At 43.4% G+C, this 16,570-nt stretch overlaps 1 protein-coding gene across 1 annotated transcript in view; it reads right to left on the reverse strand.

Annotated features, from left to right (window-relative positions):
• MCF2 (MCF.2 cell line derived transforming sequence) overlaps positions 1-16,570 on the reverse strand; it is a 91,972-nt gene that overhangs the window by 44,963 nt on the left and 30,439 nt on the right. Inside the window, exons 5-9 of the mRNA XM_047764265.1 lie at positions 8,411-8,530; positions 7,498-7,614; positions 5,418-5,567; positions 1,851-1,984; positions 1,444-1,558 (exon numbers count right to left, since the gene is read on the reverse strand). Coding sequence (XP_047620221.1) covers positions 1,444-1,558; positions 1,851-1,984; positions 5,418-5,567; positions 7,498-7,614; positions 8,411-8,530 — 636 coding nt within the window. The remainder of the gene's footprint in view (positions 1-1,443; positions 1,559-1,850; positions 1,985-5,417; positions 5,568-7,497; positions 7,615-8,410; positions 8,531-16,570) is intronic.

Below are 16,570 nucleotides of genomic sequence, written 5' to 3' on the forward strand. Positions count from 1 at the left end.
TGGCATTGTCACCGCAGCAGCTTGGTCTACTGTTGTGGTGGGTGTTCAATCCCTGGCCCAGGAACTTCCACATGCTGTGGGTGTGGCCAAAAAAAAAAAAAGAAAAAAAGAAACAGAGTGTAACCACAGGAAAAGAATTTACCATGAACGCAAATTAACATATAAGTAGAGGCCCAATTGGTACGTTTAGGAAAAGTGGGGTTTTTTTTGGTTTTTTTTTTTTTTTTTTTTTTTTGGAGTGCCTCTGGCATGCGGAAGTTCCCAGGCCAGGGATCAAACCCAAGCCACAGCAACACCGGATCCTCAACCCACTGAGCCACCAGGGAACTCAAAGCATGATTTTTGCGTGTGTTCGGTTGGGGAAGAAGGAGAGATACAAATATCTGGAAAGACCAAGAGCAATTCGACCTATTCTTAAGACAGGTTTCTAGGAGCACCCAGCACTTCAAAACCATTTTGAATCACGGGAGGGAAAAGGCTGGTGGTCACTGCACCCTGTATGGGGATGCAGCGCCCCTCCCCAGCTGATTCTGCTGCAACAAATGAAATTCCATGCCAGTAAGCCACTCTGGGTAGAAACAAACTGACCACATGCAACAGGGACAAGTCGATTTTCCTTGGACCCCTGGGAAAATAACATGACAGAGACTGTGAGAAGCTTGGGCACTGACTGGAAAAGTACAAAATACAACACTTTAAATTAACTGTATGCTACTATAAAATACAAATTAAATTTCAAAAAAAAAAAGAGAAATGTATGGCTCTTGACCATACAGGATGGATTTTCCAGAAGAATGGAAGTAGAATATACTTATAACCTTACTTTTTATATTTAAAAAATTATGTTGGCCACACCCTTGGCATGTGAAAGTTTCCGGGCCACAGAAGCAGTGACTCAAGCCACTGCAATGGCACTGCCAGCTCCTTAACGTGCTGAGCCACTAGGGAACTCTTAACCTTTTTTCTTTCTAACCTTTTAAGTAACGAATAATTAAACAGGATTTAACTTCGTCCATCAGGCTTTTCATTGGAATAAATTGCTGGATCAGGAACAATGTTTTGTTAGATCACACTAAATATGATCAGCATAGGTATATGGGATCTAAAAACTCATGAAGGAAGTTGGAAAGTTAATCCCACAGTCCTAAAGCATTTGCTATCTAAAATAAAATTCAACGGAAGGATCAGTGTAGACATTTAACTTTGTCCCTGGCATATATGTTAGCACTTAAGTGGTTTCTCATAGGAAATGAGCAAGAGAAATAGAAGTCTCAGCATTTCAGCAGTTTTTTCCTTCATTCTATGTCAACGCTCACTCACACGTGCCTCCCTTTCACTTCTCTGCGAGTATAAATGGCATCTTGCAAGACTGTGTTTCCGATGACCAAGGAGTAAGAACCTCCAGCATGATGAAAAAAAACTGTCAGAATGTTTTTAACTGACCTCTTGAAAATCCTGCTCAAACTTCCAGAGTTGCAGGTACTGCTCCATTTTTAGTTGGTGTTTCTCCCAAAATCCATCAAAAGCTATTTCCATATCATGTACTTGAGTCAGCAATCTTAACGAAGAAAAGTCAGAATTAAAACAACGATTTGTGTTGCAGGTACGTAGATAAACCTGGTCTGGACATTAAGAATTAGAGCAAAGCCATGACATCTGGTCCAGGGAGACCATCAGTGGCCACAGAACCTCTTCTACGAACCCATCTCTGTTAGAGAACTCAGGAGGGCGTCCTCAGATTGCCAGAGGTCCAGCAATACCTTCACGCTTAACAGGTTGCTGCAAAAATATCTAATTCCCTTTCAAAAGTATAAAATATATAACTCTAAACCAAAAAGACTACTACTCACTTATTAATAGTCTGCCAGTCGCCACTAATGTGTGGATGATGTTCAGGTCTTGAACTCACAGCATCCTCGGCATCAGGCACTTCCAGATTTGTTAGCAGAATTTTCCCTTCTTTGGTCACAGCTGTAATATCATTCTGTACAGAGGCAAAATAAGATGCGTCAGCCCGCTGGGAACCTCATCTGGGTGACCCGGGGAGAAGGAAGCATATACCAAGAGCACGTTGAATAGGAAGAGCAGTTCTAGAATGGCCTTCGCTTTCATAACTGAAAAATCAAGGAATAGCTCACAGAATCTAAAAGCTGTAAGATCTCGCAGGAGGCCTCTCTCTCTTGAACTGGATGTTGCTGTCATGATTTTTTTAAGATCTTCACAGGAAGAAGTATCCCATACTCTAATTGCAGCCTCCTCCTCTCACTGGTGGTAGTAAGGTCGAATTTAATAAGGAAGCAACTTAAGTGTCCATCGACAGATGAACAGATAAAGAAGATGTGGTAGGAGTTCCATGATGGCCCAGTGGGTTAAGAACCTGACATAGTGTCCTTGAGGATGCGGGATCAATCCCTGGCCTCATGCAGTGGGTTAAGGAACTGGCAGTGCCACAAGCTGCAGAGTAGATCGCAGATGCAGCTCAGATCCCGCGTTGCTCTGGCTGTGGCATAGGCCGGCAACTGCAGCTCTGATTCACCCCTGAGGCCTGGAAAACTTCCATATGCTGCAGGTATGGCCTTTACTTTAAAAAAAGATGTGGTATATATATGTGTGTGTATGTATACATGTGTGTCTATGTGTAGGTACATATGTGTATACACACACACAGGAATACTACTCAGCCATAAAAAATGAAATAATAACATTTGCAACAACATGAATGGACTTAGGGTATTATGCTTAGTGAAATAACTCAGAGGAAGACAAATACTATATGGTATCACTTTATACATGGAATCCAAAAAATACAACAAACTGGTGAATATAATAAAAAAAAGAAACAGACTCATATATAGATAACAAACTGGTGGTGACCAGTGTGGAGAGGGAAGGAAGGAAGGAAGGGCCGGATATGGGTAGGGGATTAAGAGGTACAAACCACCTCGTATAAAATGAGTTACAAGGATATACCGTACAGCACAGGGAATATAGCCAGCATTTTATGATAACTATAAATGGAGCATAACCTTGAAAAATTGTAAATCAGTATGCTATACACCTAAACGCTAACATAATACTGCAAATAAAACTACGCCTCAATAAAAAAGTTCTCATTTATTCTATTCTAATTTTTCCTAATTTTTTTTTTATGGCTGCACCCGCGACATATCCAAGTTCCCGAAGCCAGGGATTGAATGCAAGCTGCAGATGCTGCAGCAACACCGGATTCTTTAACCCACTGTGCCAGGTCGGGGATCAAACCCACACCTCTGCAGCAACCCAAGCCACGGCAGTCGGATTCTTAACCCCCTGGGCCACAGCAGGAACTCCCTCTAATCTAATACTTTCAATGTGCTCCAATAAAGCAGCAGGAGCATAATAAAAGACTACCACACTAGGAAGCATACAGTTACAAATAATATTTAATGCATATTCAGATAAAGTGAGATGTCTTTCCTGCTAATCCTTAAATGAGCCCCATGGCTGCCTGCCATAAGCGCTGTGTTACTTCATATTTGGATTAATGAATTCATCATGAAGCATGTGCTTCTATTCAGAAAGTCTTAAGAGAGGTGATCCTTCAGGCCTCGAAGAGGGATCTAAGACTTCCTTCAGGAGACCCAAGAGCCCTCTGAAATTTTAAGCAGAAATGTGGGTGTTTCTGGGAATAGGTTCTATGATACCACCACCAACAGGACATAAGAACAGAAAGAGCTAATATTTATAAAGCACCAACTACGTGTCAAACACTGTGCTGCATACATCACATACTTACTTCATTTCTTCCTCATGACAGCTCTACAAGGTACACGTGTATCATCACCCCATCGTCACTGTCATCAACCCCATCGTACATATATGGAGACTGAGACTCAGAGAGGGAAACTGAATGACCCGGTCACACAGCTTGTAAGGGCCACAGCTTGTCTTCCTTGAACAGGGTTTTGCTTTCACGTTATGATTCAAAATTTCCATTTCATTCCTCTTCTTAATTTAAAAGTGTCCCCTCCACATAACACCTGTATCTGTCAGTGCCCCAGCGTGCCTGTTATCATGTGAAGGACCTAAGTTGTACAGGGATGACCGGTGCCTTGTTCAGATCATTCTTAAACATTTTCGGGAAAGTGAATCTAAAAGAACACAACGAGCTTCTGTGCAGAACAGATACTGACTCACAGACTTTGAAAAACGTATGGTTTCCAAAGGAGACAGGTTAGGGGGCGGGGGGATGTGCTGGGGGCTTGGGAGGGAAATGCTATAAAACTGGGGTGTGGTGATCATTGTACAACTATAAGTGTAATAAATTCATTGAATAATATTAAATAAATAAAGATGATTGATGACCCCCCCCCCAAAAAAAAGAGCACTGCATGGACATAATGAAGTTTTGGGAAAAAACAATATACTTGAGAAATGTAATAGAATGTATTCAACAAATATTATTCGTAAATATTCATTTTTTTGGAAAAAAAATACTAAAATTAAGTGATATATTAAAAAAAATAAAAGTATTTGCTGATAGTCTGAAGTGCGACTCAGAGTCCTTCACAACCCAACACTCTAGACAGTTGGGAAGGACAGCAAAAGCAACTTGCCCACTCTGGTCTACTGCAGAAGACATCAAGAACTAGAACTCTGTGGAAAAGAAAGCTTGTCACCAACTGAGCGAGGTGTGGCTTGGTCACAATGCCAGGATATGGCAGAGTTGGGACAAGAAACCAGGACTCCAAACTCCTCATCAAGTTCTCCTCCTTTTCACACTGTACCTGTCTGCCTCGTGATCCTTACTCTAGCTTTCCAAACGAGAGGGCCTTTCTAGAAGATAAAGAAGGCATAGGAACAAAAATGATGGTGGATCTCTTACTCTGGAGCATTTATACATGATTCCATTTACAAATAAACAGCTGCTCAAAAGAGTGCACCCTCTAAAAAAGGACACTTCTGGGAATTCCCTGGTGGCCTAGCAGTTAAGGATTCCGCTTTGTCACTGCTGTGGCACAGGTTCGATCCCTGGCTCAGGGACTTCCGCCTGCCCCAGACGTGACCTAAATAGATAAATAGATAAATTAAGGACACTTCAATCCAACATATCCACAACATCCTCTTCTTGTAAAGTACTCTTCCTCTTTAATAGTGTGACTGACAGAGTCAGAGTTCTCCCGTGGCACAAGAGGTTAAGGATCTGGCATGGTCATAGCAGCGGCTTGGATCGCTACTGTGGCGCGGGTGTGATCTCAGACCCTGGAACTTCATATGCCCCAGGTGCAGCCAAAAAAAAAAAAAAAAGAGTGTGCCCTACAGTATCCAAACATACCTTTCATCTCCCCACCCGGACACCTCCGTGAAATCAACACAGTGAACACCTCTCTAGAAGATGACCGTGGAAAATCTTGGTTTATCCCCTCTACCAGACATACCTTTAACAGGTGGTACCTTTCAGCGCGAACTGCAAGAATTTCTTCTATTGAAGGAATATCATCTGGTAGTTCTGTCTCAGCCAGTTCAGTTCCAAAGGACTGTAACATCTGAGCCATGTCTTTCACTGTGAGGGCAAAATCTTCTATAGCCTGCAAAGAGCCCATGGTTCTTTTAATTCTATGGAAACTCTGCCAGCACATCAAAACCCAGATCAGCAACTGTGGTGACTTTTACCGAGGTATGACAGCAAACACACATACTGCGAACTCTCTACTGAGCAAAGTTGCCATTGCCCTTGACAATCAACTCCAACTCTGCATCTAAGCCTCTAAGAAACCAAAGTGAGATGAAGAGTCTTCTTGAATGTCTTTTACCTAGACTTCCAGAGTTCCCATCGTGGCTCAGCAGTAATGGACCCAACTAGCATCCATGAGGACGTGGGTTCGATCCCTGGCCTTGCTCCGTGGGCTAAGGATCCGGCGTTACCACGAGCTGTGGTGTAGGTGGCAGACGGGGCTCGGATCCCGTGTTGCTGTGGCTGTGGCGGAGGCCGGCAGGTGCAGCTCTGATTTGATCCCTAGCCTGGCCACCTCCACATGCCACGGGTGCGGCCCTAAAAAGCAAAATAAATAAAATAAATAAACAAACTTCCATACCTATTTCTTGAACACCAATGAAAATGATTTCTTAAAGATTCCATGTGCTGAGGAATTTGTTTTCAGTAACTGTAAAATTCCTTTATGCTAACTTTACTTTTGAAGAGACATGAGAACATCAAAGCCACTTTCTTATCATGTATGAGCAAGTATTTAGCATTCCCAACAACGTGAAGGACTAAGGTGATGACGGAGGAACAATGAGTCACGACAATTAATTTCAGGTATGGCAGAGGATGAAATTGTGACCACAAAGGCTCTGTCACCCACGGATGCCAAGTAAGGCTGGGTTTATTTTTGTCTCCAAAACCAATGACTCAGAGAAAGGAGGACAACATGTAGAGACGATATAAGCCCTTTGTTTACCATGCATGTCTGTTCTTTTATTTGTAGCCCTATAGGTTATTACCAGCAAGACGTGGCTTACTCTGACAACTCGCTCTCATACGAATGAACAGGACGGCTGAATGAAGATGAGGAAAACAGAATCCCGACCTAATTAAATATCATGGTTTCCTTCAGAGGCGTTCCCATACCCCTGGGATTTAGAGTACAGATACGTGCAGACGGCAAAGTCACACCTGTGGGGCACAGGGCTCTGGCCTATTCCTACATTTCTCAAACAGAAGGCATCTCTGCTACAAATCTAACTGCCTCAAGAAAATCACCAGGATGATGAGATTTATAAGCCTGCTTCCACGAGATCCCGTCGTGGCTCAGTGGTTAACGAACCCAACTAGGAACCCTGAGGTTGCGGGTTCGATCCCTGGCCTTGCTCAGTGGGTTAAGGATCCGGCGTTGCTGTGGCTGTGGTGTAGGCCAGCGGCTACAGCTCCGATTGGACCCCTAGCCTGGGAACCTCCGTATGTCGCGGGTGCAGTCCTAAAAAAAGACAAAAGACAAAAAAAAAAGTAAGACTGCTTCCATTTTTTTGAGGGCGGGCCACAGGCCAGGCACAGTGCCCAACACTTCACACTGTTATCTCACTGAATCTCCCAAATATCCCTTTCAGGTAAAGTCTTATTATTCCTGCTTCCTAATTGCAAACACTGCAGCTGAGGGAGGTTTTATAACTTGCACCACGTTATACAGCTATGCGTTAGCAGTGCTAGCATTGGGACCCCAACCCTCCGTCTCTTCAAGTTACTACACGGCCCTGGGAGGGGGTGGGCAAAGGAGGGTCGCCTTATTCCCTAAGCCTCTCATGCAAATGCCATCCTCGGGGACTCTTCATCATTTCTAGATATTTCCTATGGAAGAAAGTCGAGATGTTGAATTCTGTATGTTTTTGAAAAATAGGAACCCCAGAAATTTGGTTTTCCCAAAGAGGAAAAAAACGAAAAAAAAAAAAAAAACCCTCTAGATCTAGGTTTCAAAGCTACCGCGAACTATAGGCTCTACAGTAAGGGCGAAAGACACATACATTTCTGAAGATGATCCATTCACTGTGGCAGTACTGCAAGGTGCCTCCTAACTCAGGGGTTAACTGCTTGTCGTCAATGTAAGTCAGCAAATCACTAACTGAGCTCAGCATAACCACCTATATAAATAAGCAAGAAAGACACTGTTAACTGCCCTTCCTGGCAACTGCACAATGAGCTTTAGCACCCAGTTAGCAGAAAGTTGTCTTTTATAAATAGTTCTAACAATTCTCTCCTGCGCGTCCCCGCATCCTCCCACATATGGATACACGTCCTTCCTTCGGGGAATAACAGTTTTCATTTACAAAACATGTCTCTGTAAAGCAAAATTAATCTCCACGGAAACCCACGCACCTGACCCTTCATGATCTAAAATTTTGCCCCGGTAAGGGTCAACCTTCCGCAAGAATGTTAAGCCCTTAACAGAGGAAAAGGGCTTCCTGCAGTAAGTTAGGATTTATCGGGAGGCACTGATCTTTGCAAAATTGTTGAAATTTAGGAGCGCTCTATTCCTAGCCCTAACAATGTATAAAAATATCTTTTGAAAAAAAAAATCAAAACAAAACAAAACAGGGCACACTGAAGTAGCTCAGGATGTAAGTTCATGGGAGTTCAAATACATAAAACGCACACTCGTTTGTTTTCTAAAAATAAAATGTCCTGATTTTATACACACATGCACACATACATAAACATACATAACATATGTGACATACATCTCGTTTGAGAGGAAGTGCTTGGTTACAAATCAATGACCATATTCCTTTATTTTACCAGTAGGAGCAGAAGACTTTGGGGGCATTTCAAGCTGACATTTTGGAAGGCAAATTCTATTTGTTTGTTCTTTTAAATGCTCTGTGGCCACACGTAAAACATCAATCTCATGGTACTAACATTTACCTGATATACTCTTACCGGTAATTTAAGCATGAAATCTTCCTGACTAAATCGAAATCCAATGTCTGTGAAAGTTCGCTGGAGAAAACTGGTAGGACGGAGCACTAAAACCAAGTGCAAGTTCCCAGGGAAGGAAGCCTATAGAAAGAAAGGGCACAGGAAAGAAAGAAAAAATTGTCAAAACATGTGCTCGACTGAGCACAGAGCAGAAAATATATAAAGAAAACAAGTTGTAAAGTCATAAATTTCACCAACAGGAGAAAACTTGAAAAATGGATATTGATAAAATCTAAAAACATGAAACTAGAAATAATACTCATGTAAGGTCATCAGGTCAGATCTTTGCAATGCTCTTGGCATGGAATTTTCTCACACTCAAATCAATCCCAAGTTACAAAGAATTATACTCTCAAGCGTCCACGTTAAACTTAGCTGTCTGTATTCGAATTGCATTTAATCCTTGTAAAACAGAATTAGGAGGCAGGTTTCTAGGACAGCCCTAAAAGCCACAGGGAGCTAAAGTACTTATAATAAACAAATGGAAGAAAACTATTTGGTGGACTCGTTTTTATTTCATCCAAGCGACATTCACAGAGTATCTTCTACATGTCCGGTCTATGTATTTACAGCCTCGTTAGTATTCAGAGTGAAGAGAAATCAATACAATATATTCCACGCCCAGCTTGCAAGAAAATGACAGTCTAATAGTTGAGTCTATTGGTATTATTCACTCGATAGCACCATAAGCTGATAATTGAAACAAGGGGATTAGAATAACATACAACTGGAAGTGGTGGCACAGAGCATCCTAGACCTAGAAATGTCAAAAAGGCCTCGCATGAGAAGGAATAAATTGGATCAGGGAGTTCCGTAGTGTCTCGGTGGAAACGAATCTGACGAGCATCCATGAGGACGCAGGTTCGATCCCTGGCCTCCCTCAGTGGGCTAAGGATCCGGAGTTGCCATGAGCTGTGGTGTAGGTTGCAGATGCAGCTCGAATCCTGCGTTGCTGTGGCTGTGGTGCAGACCGGCAGCTGCAGCTCCAATTTGACCCCTAGCCGGGAACCTCCATAGATTTGACCCCTGGCCTGGGAACCTCCATATGCCGTGGGTGCGGCCCTAAGAAGATTAAAAAGAAAAAATTGGATCAGGATGTTGTCCTGGTGTGCCCATGTTTCCCAGCTTCTTAGAATACTGGCACATAGTAGGTGGTGAAGAAATAATTACTAAACAAAAGAAAGCAAAAGACAAGAAGGGCACTATGCAAAACTCGAGAGGGGTGGAACAGCACGGCCTGATATAAATAATAAAGCACCACATGTCAAATGCTTGCTGTATGCCAAGTATTTTGCCAACATTATCATAGTTCCTCTTCATAATAATCCTGTTTATTAGTCAGGCTACCCTCTTCCACAAATAAAGAAAGTGACGCTCAGAGAGTTTAAGTATAACTTGGCCCAGCTGGTGAAGTCCGAATTTGCACTGAGCCTGCTCCATATCAAGCGGTCCCAGTTGGAAAAGCTAGAGGAAAGTGCTGTTACGGGTGGAGGGGAGCAACGGGAGATGGTGCTAGAAAGATGCGCAGTAGGCAGATCAGGAAAGACCTGGGGTTTTTCCCGGAGGCAAGGAGAGGCTCGGAAGAGTTTTTCAGCAGCAGGGCAACACGATCAGATTTGCAAATTTTTTCTGCAGTTTTTTTTTCGACCGTGCCCATGGCATGCACAAGTTCTCGGACCAGGGATCAAACTCATGCCACAGCAGTAACCAGAGCCACAGCAGTGACAATGCCAGACCCTCAAGCCCACTGAGCAACCAGGGAACTCCAGATTTGCATTTCAGAAGAATCACTTTGACTTTGGGAAAGAACTGGATTTGGATAAGAGTGGAAGCGAACACTTGAGCTAGAAGACTGGACGACTCATCCAAAGCAGGGAGGCTGAGTGTCTGAATCGGAGCAACAGCAGGGATGAAGGTAGAATTTAGGTGGTACCTTCTGCAAGACATGATGACTAGATGCGTCTGATGGAAAAGGAAAGAGGAGGACAATCAATTTCCAGATTTCTGACTTGAGCAACCGGGTGAATGGTCCCACCCTCAGACATGGGAACACAAGAGAAGCAGGTTTTAAGGACGAGGATAAGATCCTGATTCCCATTCCTGGACCTGTTGGGTTGGAAGGGTCAGCAGGAAAAGCAGAGATGTCCGTCAGAAAAATGGATGTACAAGTAAGGAGAGAAGGAAGCCTAGACTGGGAATGTAGAGCTGGCAGGCATCAGCCTCAAAACAGCACATGAAAGCAAAATAAAGCAAAATATGCCCAAAATGCTTAAAATGCAGTCATCTTTCAGGAATTCTGAAGTATTAATACCCGAATAAAACTATAAAACAAAAATTTATAAGATATTGTGGGGACAGGGTATACGGAAGCTCTGTACTTTATGCTCAATTTGCTGCGAAAGTAAACCTGTCCTAAAAAATTGACTTTTTTTTTTTTTAAAAAAAGAGGCATTCCTGTTGGCCTAGTGTGTTAAGGATCTGGCAATGTCACTGCTGTGGTTCGGGTCACTACTGTCGTGTGGATTCGATCCCTGGCCCAAGGATTTCCCCATGCCAGGGACAAAGCTTAAAAAAAAAATAAACAAACAAAAAAAAAAGAGTAACTTTCATAGAGGAATAAGACCTAGACTCTGAAATGATACTCATAACTGCTGGAGGTTTTTTTCTTTTCTTTTTTGGCCATCGCATAGCATAGGGAGTTCCCAAGCCAGGGATCAGATTCGAGTTGCAGTTGGGACCTAAGCTGCAGCTTCGGCAATGCCGGATCCTTTAACTCACTGTGGCAGGCCAGGGATCAAACTTTTGTCCTGGCACTACAGAGAAATCACCAATCCTGTTGTCACAGTGGGAACTTCCAAAACTGGAGACTTTTAAAATTCAAATTGATCACCATGCTGTGCAGTAGAAAAAAATATATATATAAATAAATAAAACAAAATTCAATTTGAGATGGTGATAAAACATTAACAAGTGGCAGTGAGAGCTAGAGGGAGGGAAAGAGAACTGAGTGTGATACAAACAGATAAGAGAGGGAGCTCCCACTGTGGCTCAGCAGTAATGAACCCAACTAGTATCCATGAGGATGTGGGTTCGATCCCTGGCATTGCCATGAGCAGTGGTGTAGGTCGCAGACACAGCTCAGATCTGGCGTTGCTGTGGGTGTGGCACAGGCTGGCAGCTACAGGTCCAATTCAACCCCTAGCCTTGGAACTTCCATATGCCATGGGTGTAGACCTAAAAAACAAACAAACAAACAAATAGATAAGAGAAAGAAGCACAAAATTAAATCAAAAAATTTAACAATTGGAGTTCCCATTGTGGCTCAGTGGTAACAAACCAGACTAGTATCCACGAAGACGTGGGTTCCATCCCTGGCCCTGCTCAGTGGGTCAAGGATCCAGAGTTGCCGTGAGCGGTGGTGTAGGTCACAGACTAGGCTTGGATCTGGCGTGGCTTTAGCTGTGGTGCAGACCGGCAGCTGCAGCTCCAATTCGACCCCTAGCCTGGGAACTTCCATGTGCCACAAGTGCGGCCCTAAAAAGACCAAAAATTAATTAATTAGTTAAACAATGCTTGCAGACACAAATTGGAATGGCTATCCAACTCCTAACTCCCCCAGGCAGCCATGTCTGTGCCACCCCCTCCCTTCATGAGAAACTTCTTTCCCTCTCCCCATCGAATTCGAATTCGTATGTTGAAACTTAACGCACAATGTGATAGTATTTGGAAGGCCTTTGGGAGGTGATTAGGTCATGAGGGTGGAGCCCTCATGAAGTGGATTAGTGCCCTTACAAAAGAGACCCCAGATGGAGTTCCCATTGTGGCTTAGTGGTTAACAAATCCCACTAGGAACCATGAGGTTGTGGGTTCCCTCCCTGGCCTTGCTCACTGGGTTAGAGCTGAGCCATGTCTGCGACCTACACCACAGCTCACGGCAACACCGTAGAAGACTTTCTTGGGATGTGGATAAAGGCTTGCTTAAGTGGAAACTCTGACAGGGACTTGTGAGAACCCTGGGCCTATTTGTAGTTAGAGAGCACGAGTTTTATTTCCAGCCCATTCACTTTAGGAGTTAGGCCTTTCCTTCTCCTTCACATGGGCAAATTACCAGTATTTTCATTATACTTACCTGCCCTGATCCAGCTTATTCTTTCACTTGCAAATGAAGTTGAAAACACCCTACTTTTGCCAACACCTAAAGCAAAATTCCTTCTGTTCTTCCATGGATTCTAGGTTGATCTGGTCTTACTGGCTTTTGCTTTCTGACTTTCCTTAATACCATATTCCCTGGTATTGGGTTGGAAATTTCTAGATCCGAGACCCTAGAGAGGAGCCACTTAAAGCCTGGACTACTCACCCACCTCCAAAATTGGGGGCAGGGGTAGGGGAGGATACCGCGTGAGCAGAGAAGGCCATGGGGCGACTCTTGGCCTGAGGTCAGGCCCTGGTCTCTACGCTGCCACTCCTAGGAGAACAAGGCTGTCCCCACAGCCAGGCCTAGGGACAGCTGACCACACAGCAGGGAACAAAGCAGAGAAGGAGAGAAAAGCAGAATCGCTGTTCACAGCCTCCATAGGGAAGAGAATTCAGGCAGGGTTTGGGGATATTTTCAGCAGCTCCTAAATCAGGGATTAGGAGCCAGAGATTAGTTACCTGTTTTATTAAATCAGTTACTGCATCTATTTGATAAAGTGCTTTTTCCCAAACGTTGACAGCTGAATAAAAAGCTTCTAAAATCACTGTACATTCTAATCAGATCATTCTTAGGTAACACTTTCTGATTATTTTATCATACCTTCTCTTGCCTTAATTCCTTCAAAATGTTTAGTGAGTCACTTATCACAAAAGGCCTACAAAAATTTGCATTTCTAAAGAAAATGCACTATCCAGGATGAACACTTTGTTTATTGCCCGTATAATTACGTCTGCAATGTATTTCATTATAGGATAATTTTAGGATCTTTACTGAGCTCCCGTGCAAATCTTCCTAGAATACATGGATTTGATTAACCCAAGAGCCACGCTCAAATCTAACAGCCATTTGAAGGAATAAATAACTTGCAGGCAAGAGCCATTATTTAATAGGCAAAACTATTAAACAATTGGGTGGCACATGAACAATTCATCTGTTTTGTCAGAGTCGTTTTTATAGAAAACCAAACCATACAGTTCAGACCAAGGATATTGTTTCCAGCCCTCATGCCCATTAAATCCCATGTATGAATCAGATATCGTTGATTTTTTAATCCCAGTCCCACTCACTTATTCCTAATAGGTGCTTGTCATACTCATTATAGTAAATCCACAACCTCACCTGAAGCAATGACTTTTCATATAGCTTCTCTCCAGCAAACACACACACACACACACACACACACACACATATTTGTGTGTGTTCAGAACCTCTCAAAGCACAGGAGATGGCCTAGCTGGCCATGGGTGGTAGTATTGCTTTTTATTGAATGTCTATCATGAGAATTATGCTCATCAGGCGCACTATTATGACACTGTGCTAAGTATTTTACACGCCGTAGGTTCTGCTTTTATCCTCATTTCACGACTGGAGGAAGTGAGTGTGGGAGGCAGAATAATGATTCCCCAAAGATGCCCACATTCTAACCCCTGGAACCTGTGACTATGTTACATTATAAGGTAAAAAGGCACTCTGGGGACGTGATTAAGTTAAGGCTCTAGAGATGGGGAGACGATCCTGGATTATGGGGGTGGGAACAATGACATTACAAGGATGACTATTAGACAAGGGAAGGCAGGAGAATCAGAGAAGATGTGACCACGGAAGCAAAGATCAGAGTGGTGCAGGGCCAGGAGCCAGGGAATGTGGGCAGCCTCTAGAAGCTGGAAAGTCAAGGAAACAGATTCTCCTCCAGAGACTCAGAGGTCCTGCTGAGAGCTTGGTTTCAAGCCCAGTTACACTCATTTGGACTTATGACCTCCCGAACTGTTAACAATACAATGTTGTTTTGATTTGTGCTGATTTGTTAGAGCAGCAATAGGGAACTAATACCCTGAGGTTCTGTGAGGTTAAGCAATTTTTCAAGAAATTCTAGCTTATAAGTGGCAGAAATACAACCCAGATTTACCTGGCTGCAGAGCCAGACTTAAAGCAAGCTCTAATTGAAACATAAAAAGAATATATATATATATATATATATATATATATATATATATATATTTTCATTCCAGCTTTCCTTCCTCTGGAAAAAACTCCTAATGGATAGAAAAAAGATCAAAAGGTATAAGGATCAGGTTCAAGGTCAGCAGTCTAACCCTGAAACCTAAAGCAAAGGTGACAATCTTGAATGCCTACCATGTGTTAGTGGGATTTGTGTGTGTGTGTGTGTGTGTGTGTTTATCTTTTTACAGCCACACCCACAGAATATGGAGGTTCCCAGGCTAGGGGTCAAATCAGAGGTACAACCGCCAGCCTACACCACAGCTCACAGCAATGCCGGCTTCTTAACCCACTGAGCAAGAACTGGATGGAACCGGCAACCTCATGGATCCTAGTCAAGTTCATTACCCCTGAGCCATGACCAGAATTCCTAGTGGCATTTTTTAATGAGGTAGGCAGAGTTTAATGAAAACCCAGCCTGCATGATGTGGAAGACGGCCACTCGCACTCCGACATGGGGAAAAATAATCGGAAATGTAGAGAGCTGGGAAGCGGGGCGTGGGGCACCGCCTAGTCAGTTGCAGCTCAATGTTGTCATGTGGGAAGGGGGGCCCTGCTCTGCCAAATCTGTGATTTCTCAAAAGAAATCAGAAATCCAGATTTCTGCGTCCAGCAAGATTTTTAAAGATAAGAAAAATGTTGAAAATTTGTTAACACACTACATGGTCTCAATAAAACACACCTATGGGACTACCAGTTTGCAACCTTGGAACTAAAGCTTCACACTCTGAATCTGGGCCAATATCATCAATACCCAATATACTTTTCTTCTTTTTTTTCTTTTTTTTTCTTTCTTTTTTTTTTCTGTTTCTACAGAGCCACAGGTGCAGCATATGGAGGTTCCCAGCTAGGGGTTGAATCAGAGCTACAGCTGCCAGCCTACGCCAGAGCCACAGCAACACGGGATCTGAGCCCTGTCTGTGACCTACACCACAGCTCACAGCAACGCCGGATCCTTAACCCACTGAGCAAGGGCAGGGATCGAACTCGCTTCCTCATGGATACTAGTCTGAGTGGTTTCTGCTGCGCCACAGTGGGAACTCCCCCGTATGCTTTCCTGTCCGTGATCGCTGGCTGTGGGAATCTGGAGGGGGCAGTGCACTCCTGAGAAACTATGCCCTGAAAGGCCATATGAATTTAAGATCAGTTTGCATGTGACCACACATATGGATGTATAGAGTGCTTTCTCTACATATACAGGCATTTGTCTCTGTCAAACATTCAAGATAATCTTTTTTAAAGCAAGAGTTGCAATGAACAAATAGCATATATCGTAAACCACATCAGCTGCAAATATCTCACAGCAAATATAGCTCAAGGCCCTGGAGCTTGCCCACTCTGTTTGGGGAGAAGTCATTTCTGCATTCTCGGGCGCACTGCTTTAGGGATCTCTAATCTGTATAGTTATATAAACACAGTTTCTATTTTCTCCAAAATCAAAGCCTAGATTTTAAAACTATAAATTGGTTTTGAGAGCTTGTCAGAAAAGCAGAAGGATGTGGGCAAAAGGTCAGCCTTGTTTTCTTTGATTGCTTTTTTTTCTTTACCAAAAAACCAAAAAAGAAAGAAAGAAAGAAAGAAAAAGCACGCAGCATGAGAAAGGAAACAGCACTGGTTTTAGGCATTGGTTGCAGGCGTTTTTCTGGAGTTCCAACATGTGACTGCTTACAGGCACCTCGGTAAAGGGAAAAAACAAAAACAAAAACAAAAAAAAAACAGCCTGCTGCTGTCTGTCTCCGTGGGGCTCAGGCTCATGGCTCTAGGCCCTGAGTGCAGCCCCGCCGAGGCCTCGGCAGCAGCTCCCACTGGGTCTCCAGGTTGACGGGCGCAGAATCGGCTTTCTCTCCCCCTCCCGCCAGAGAAGACACTGCCTCCCTTCTCCCCACGCTGCCTTCAGGTCACCCAGTCAGAGGGCCTCCCAGCAGTTA

This window comes from Phacochoerus africanus, chromosome X, assembly GCF_016906955.1.
Source record: "Phacochoerus africanus isolate WHEZ1 chromosome X, ROS_Pafr_v1, whole genome shotgun sequence".
Taxonomy (NCBI): domain Eukaryota; kingdom Metazoa; phylum Chordata; class Mammalia; order Artiodactyla; family Suidae; genus Phacochoerus; species Phacochoerus africanus.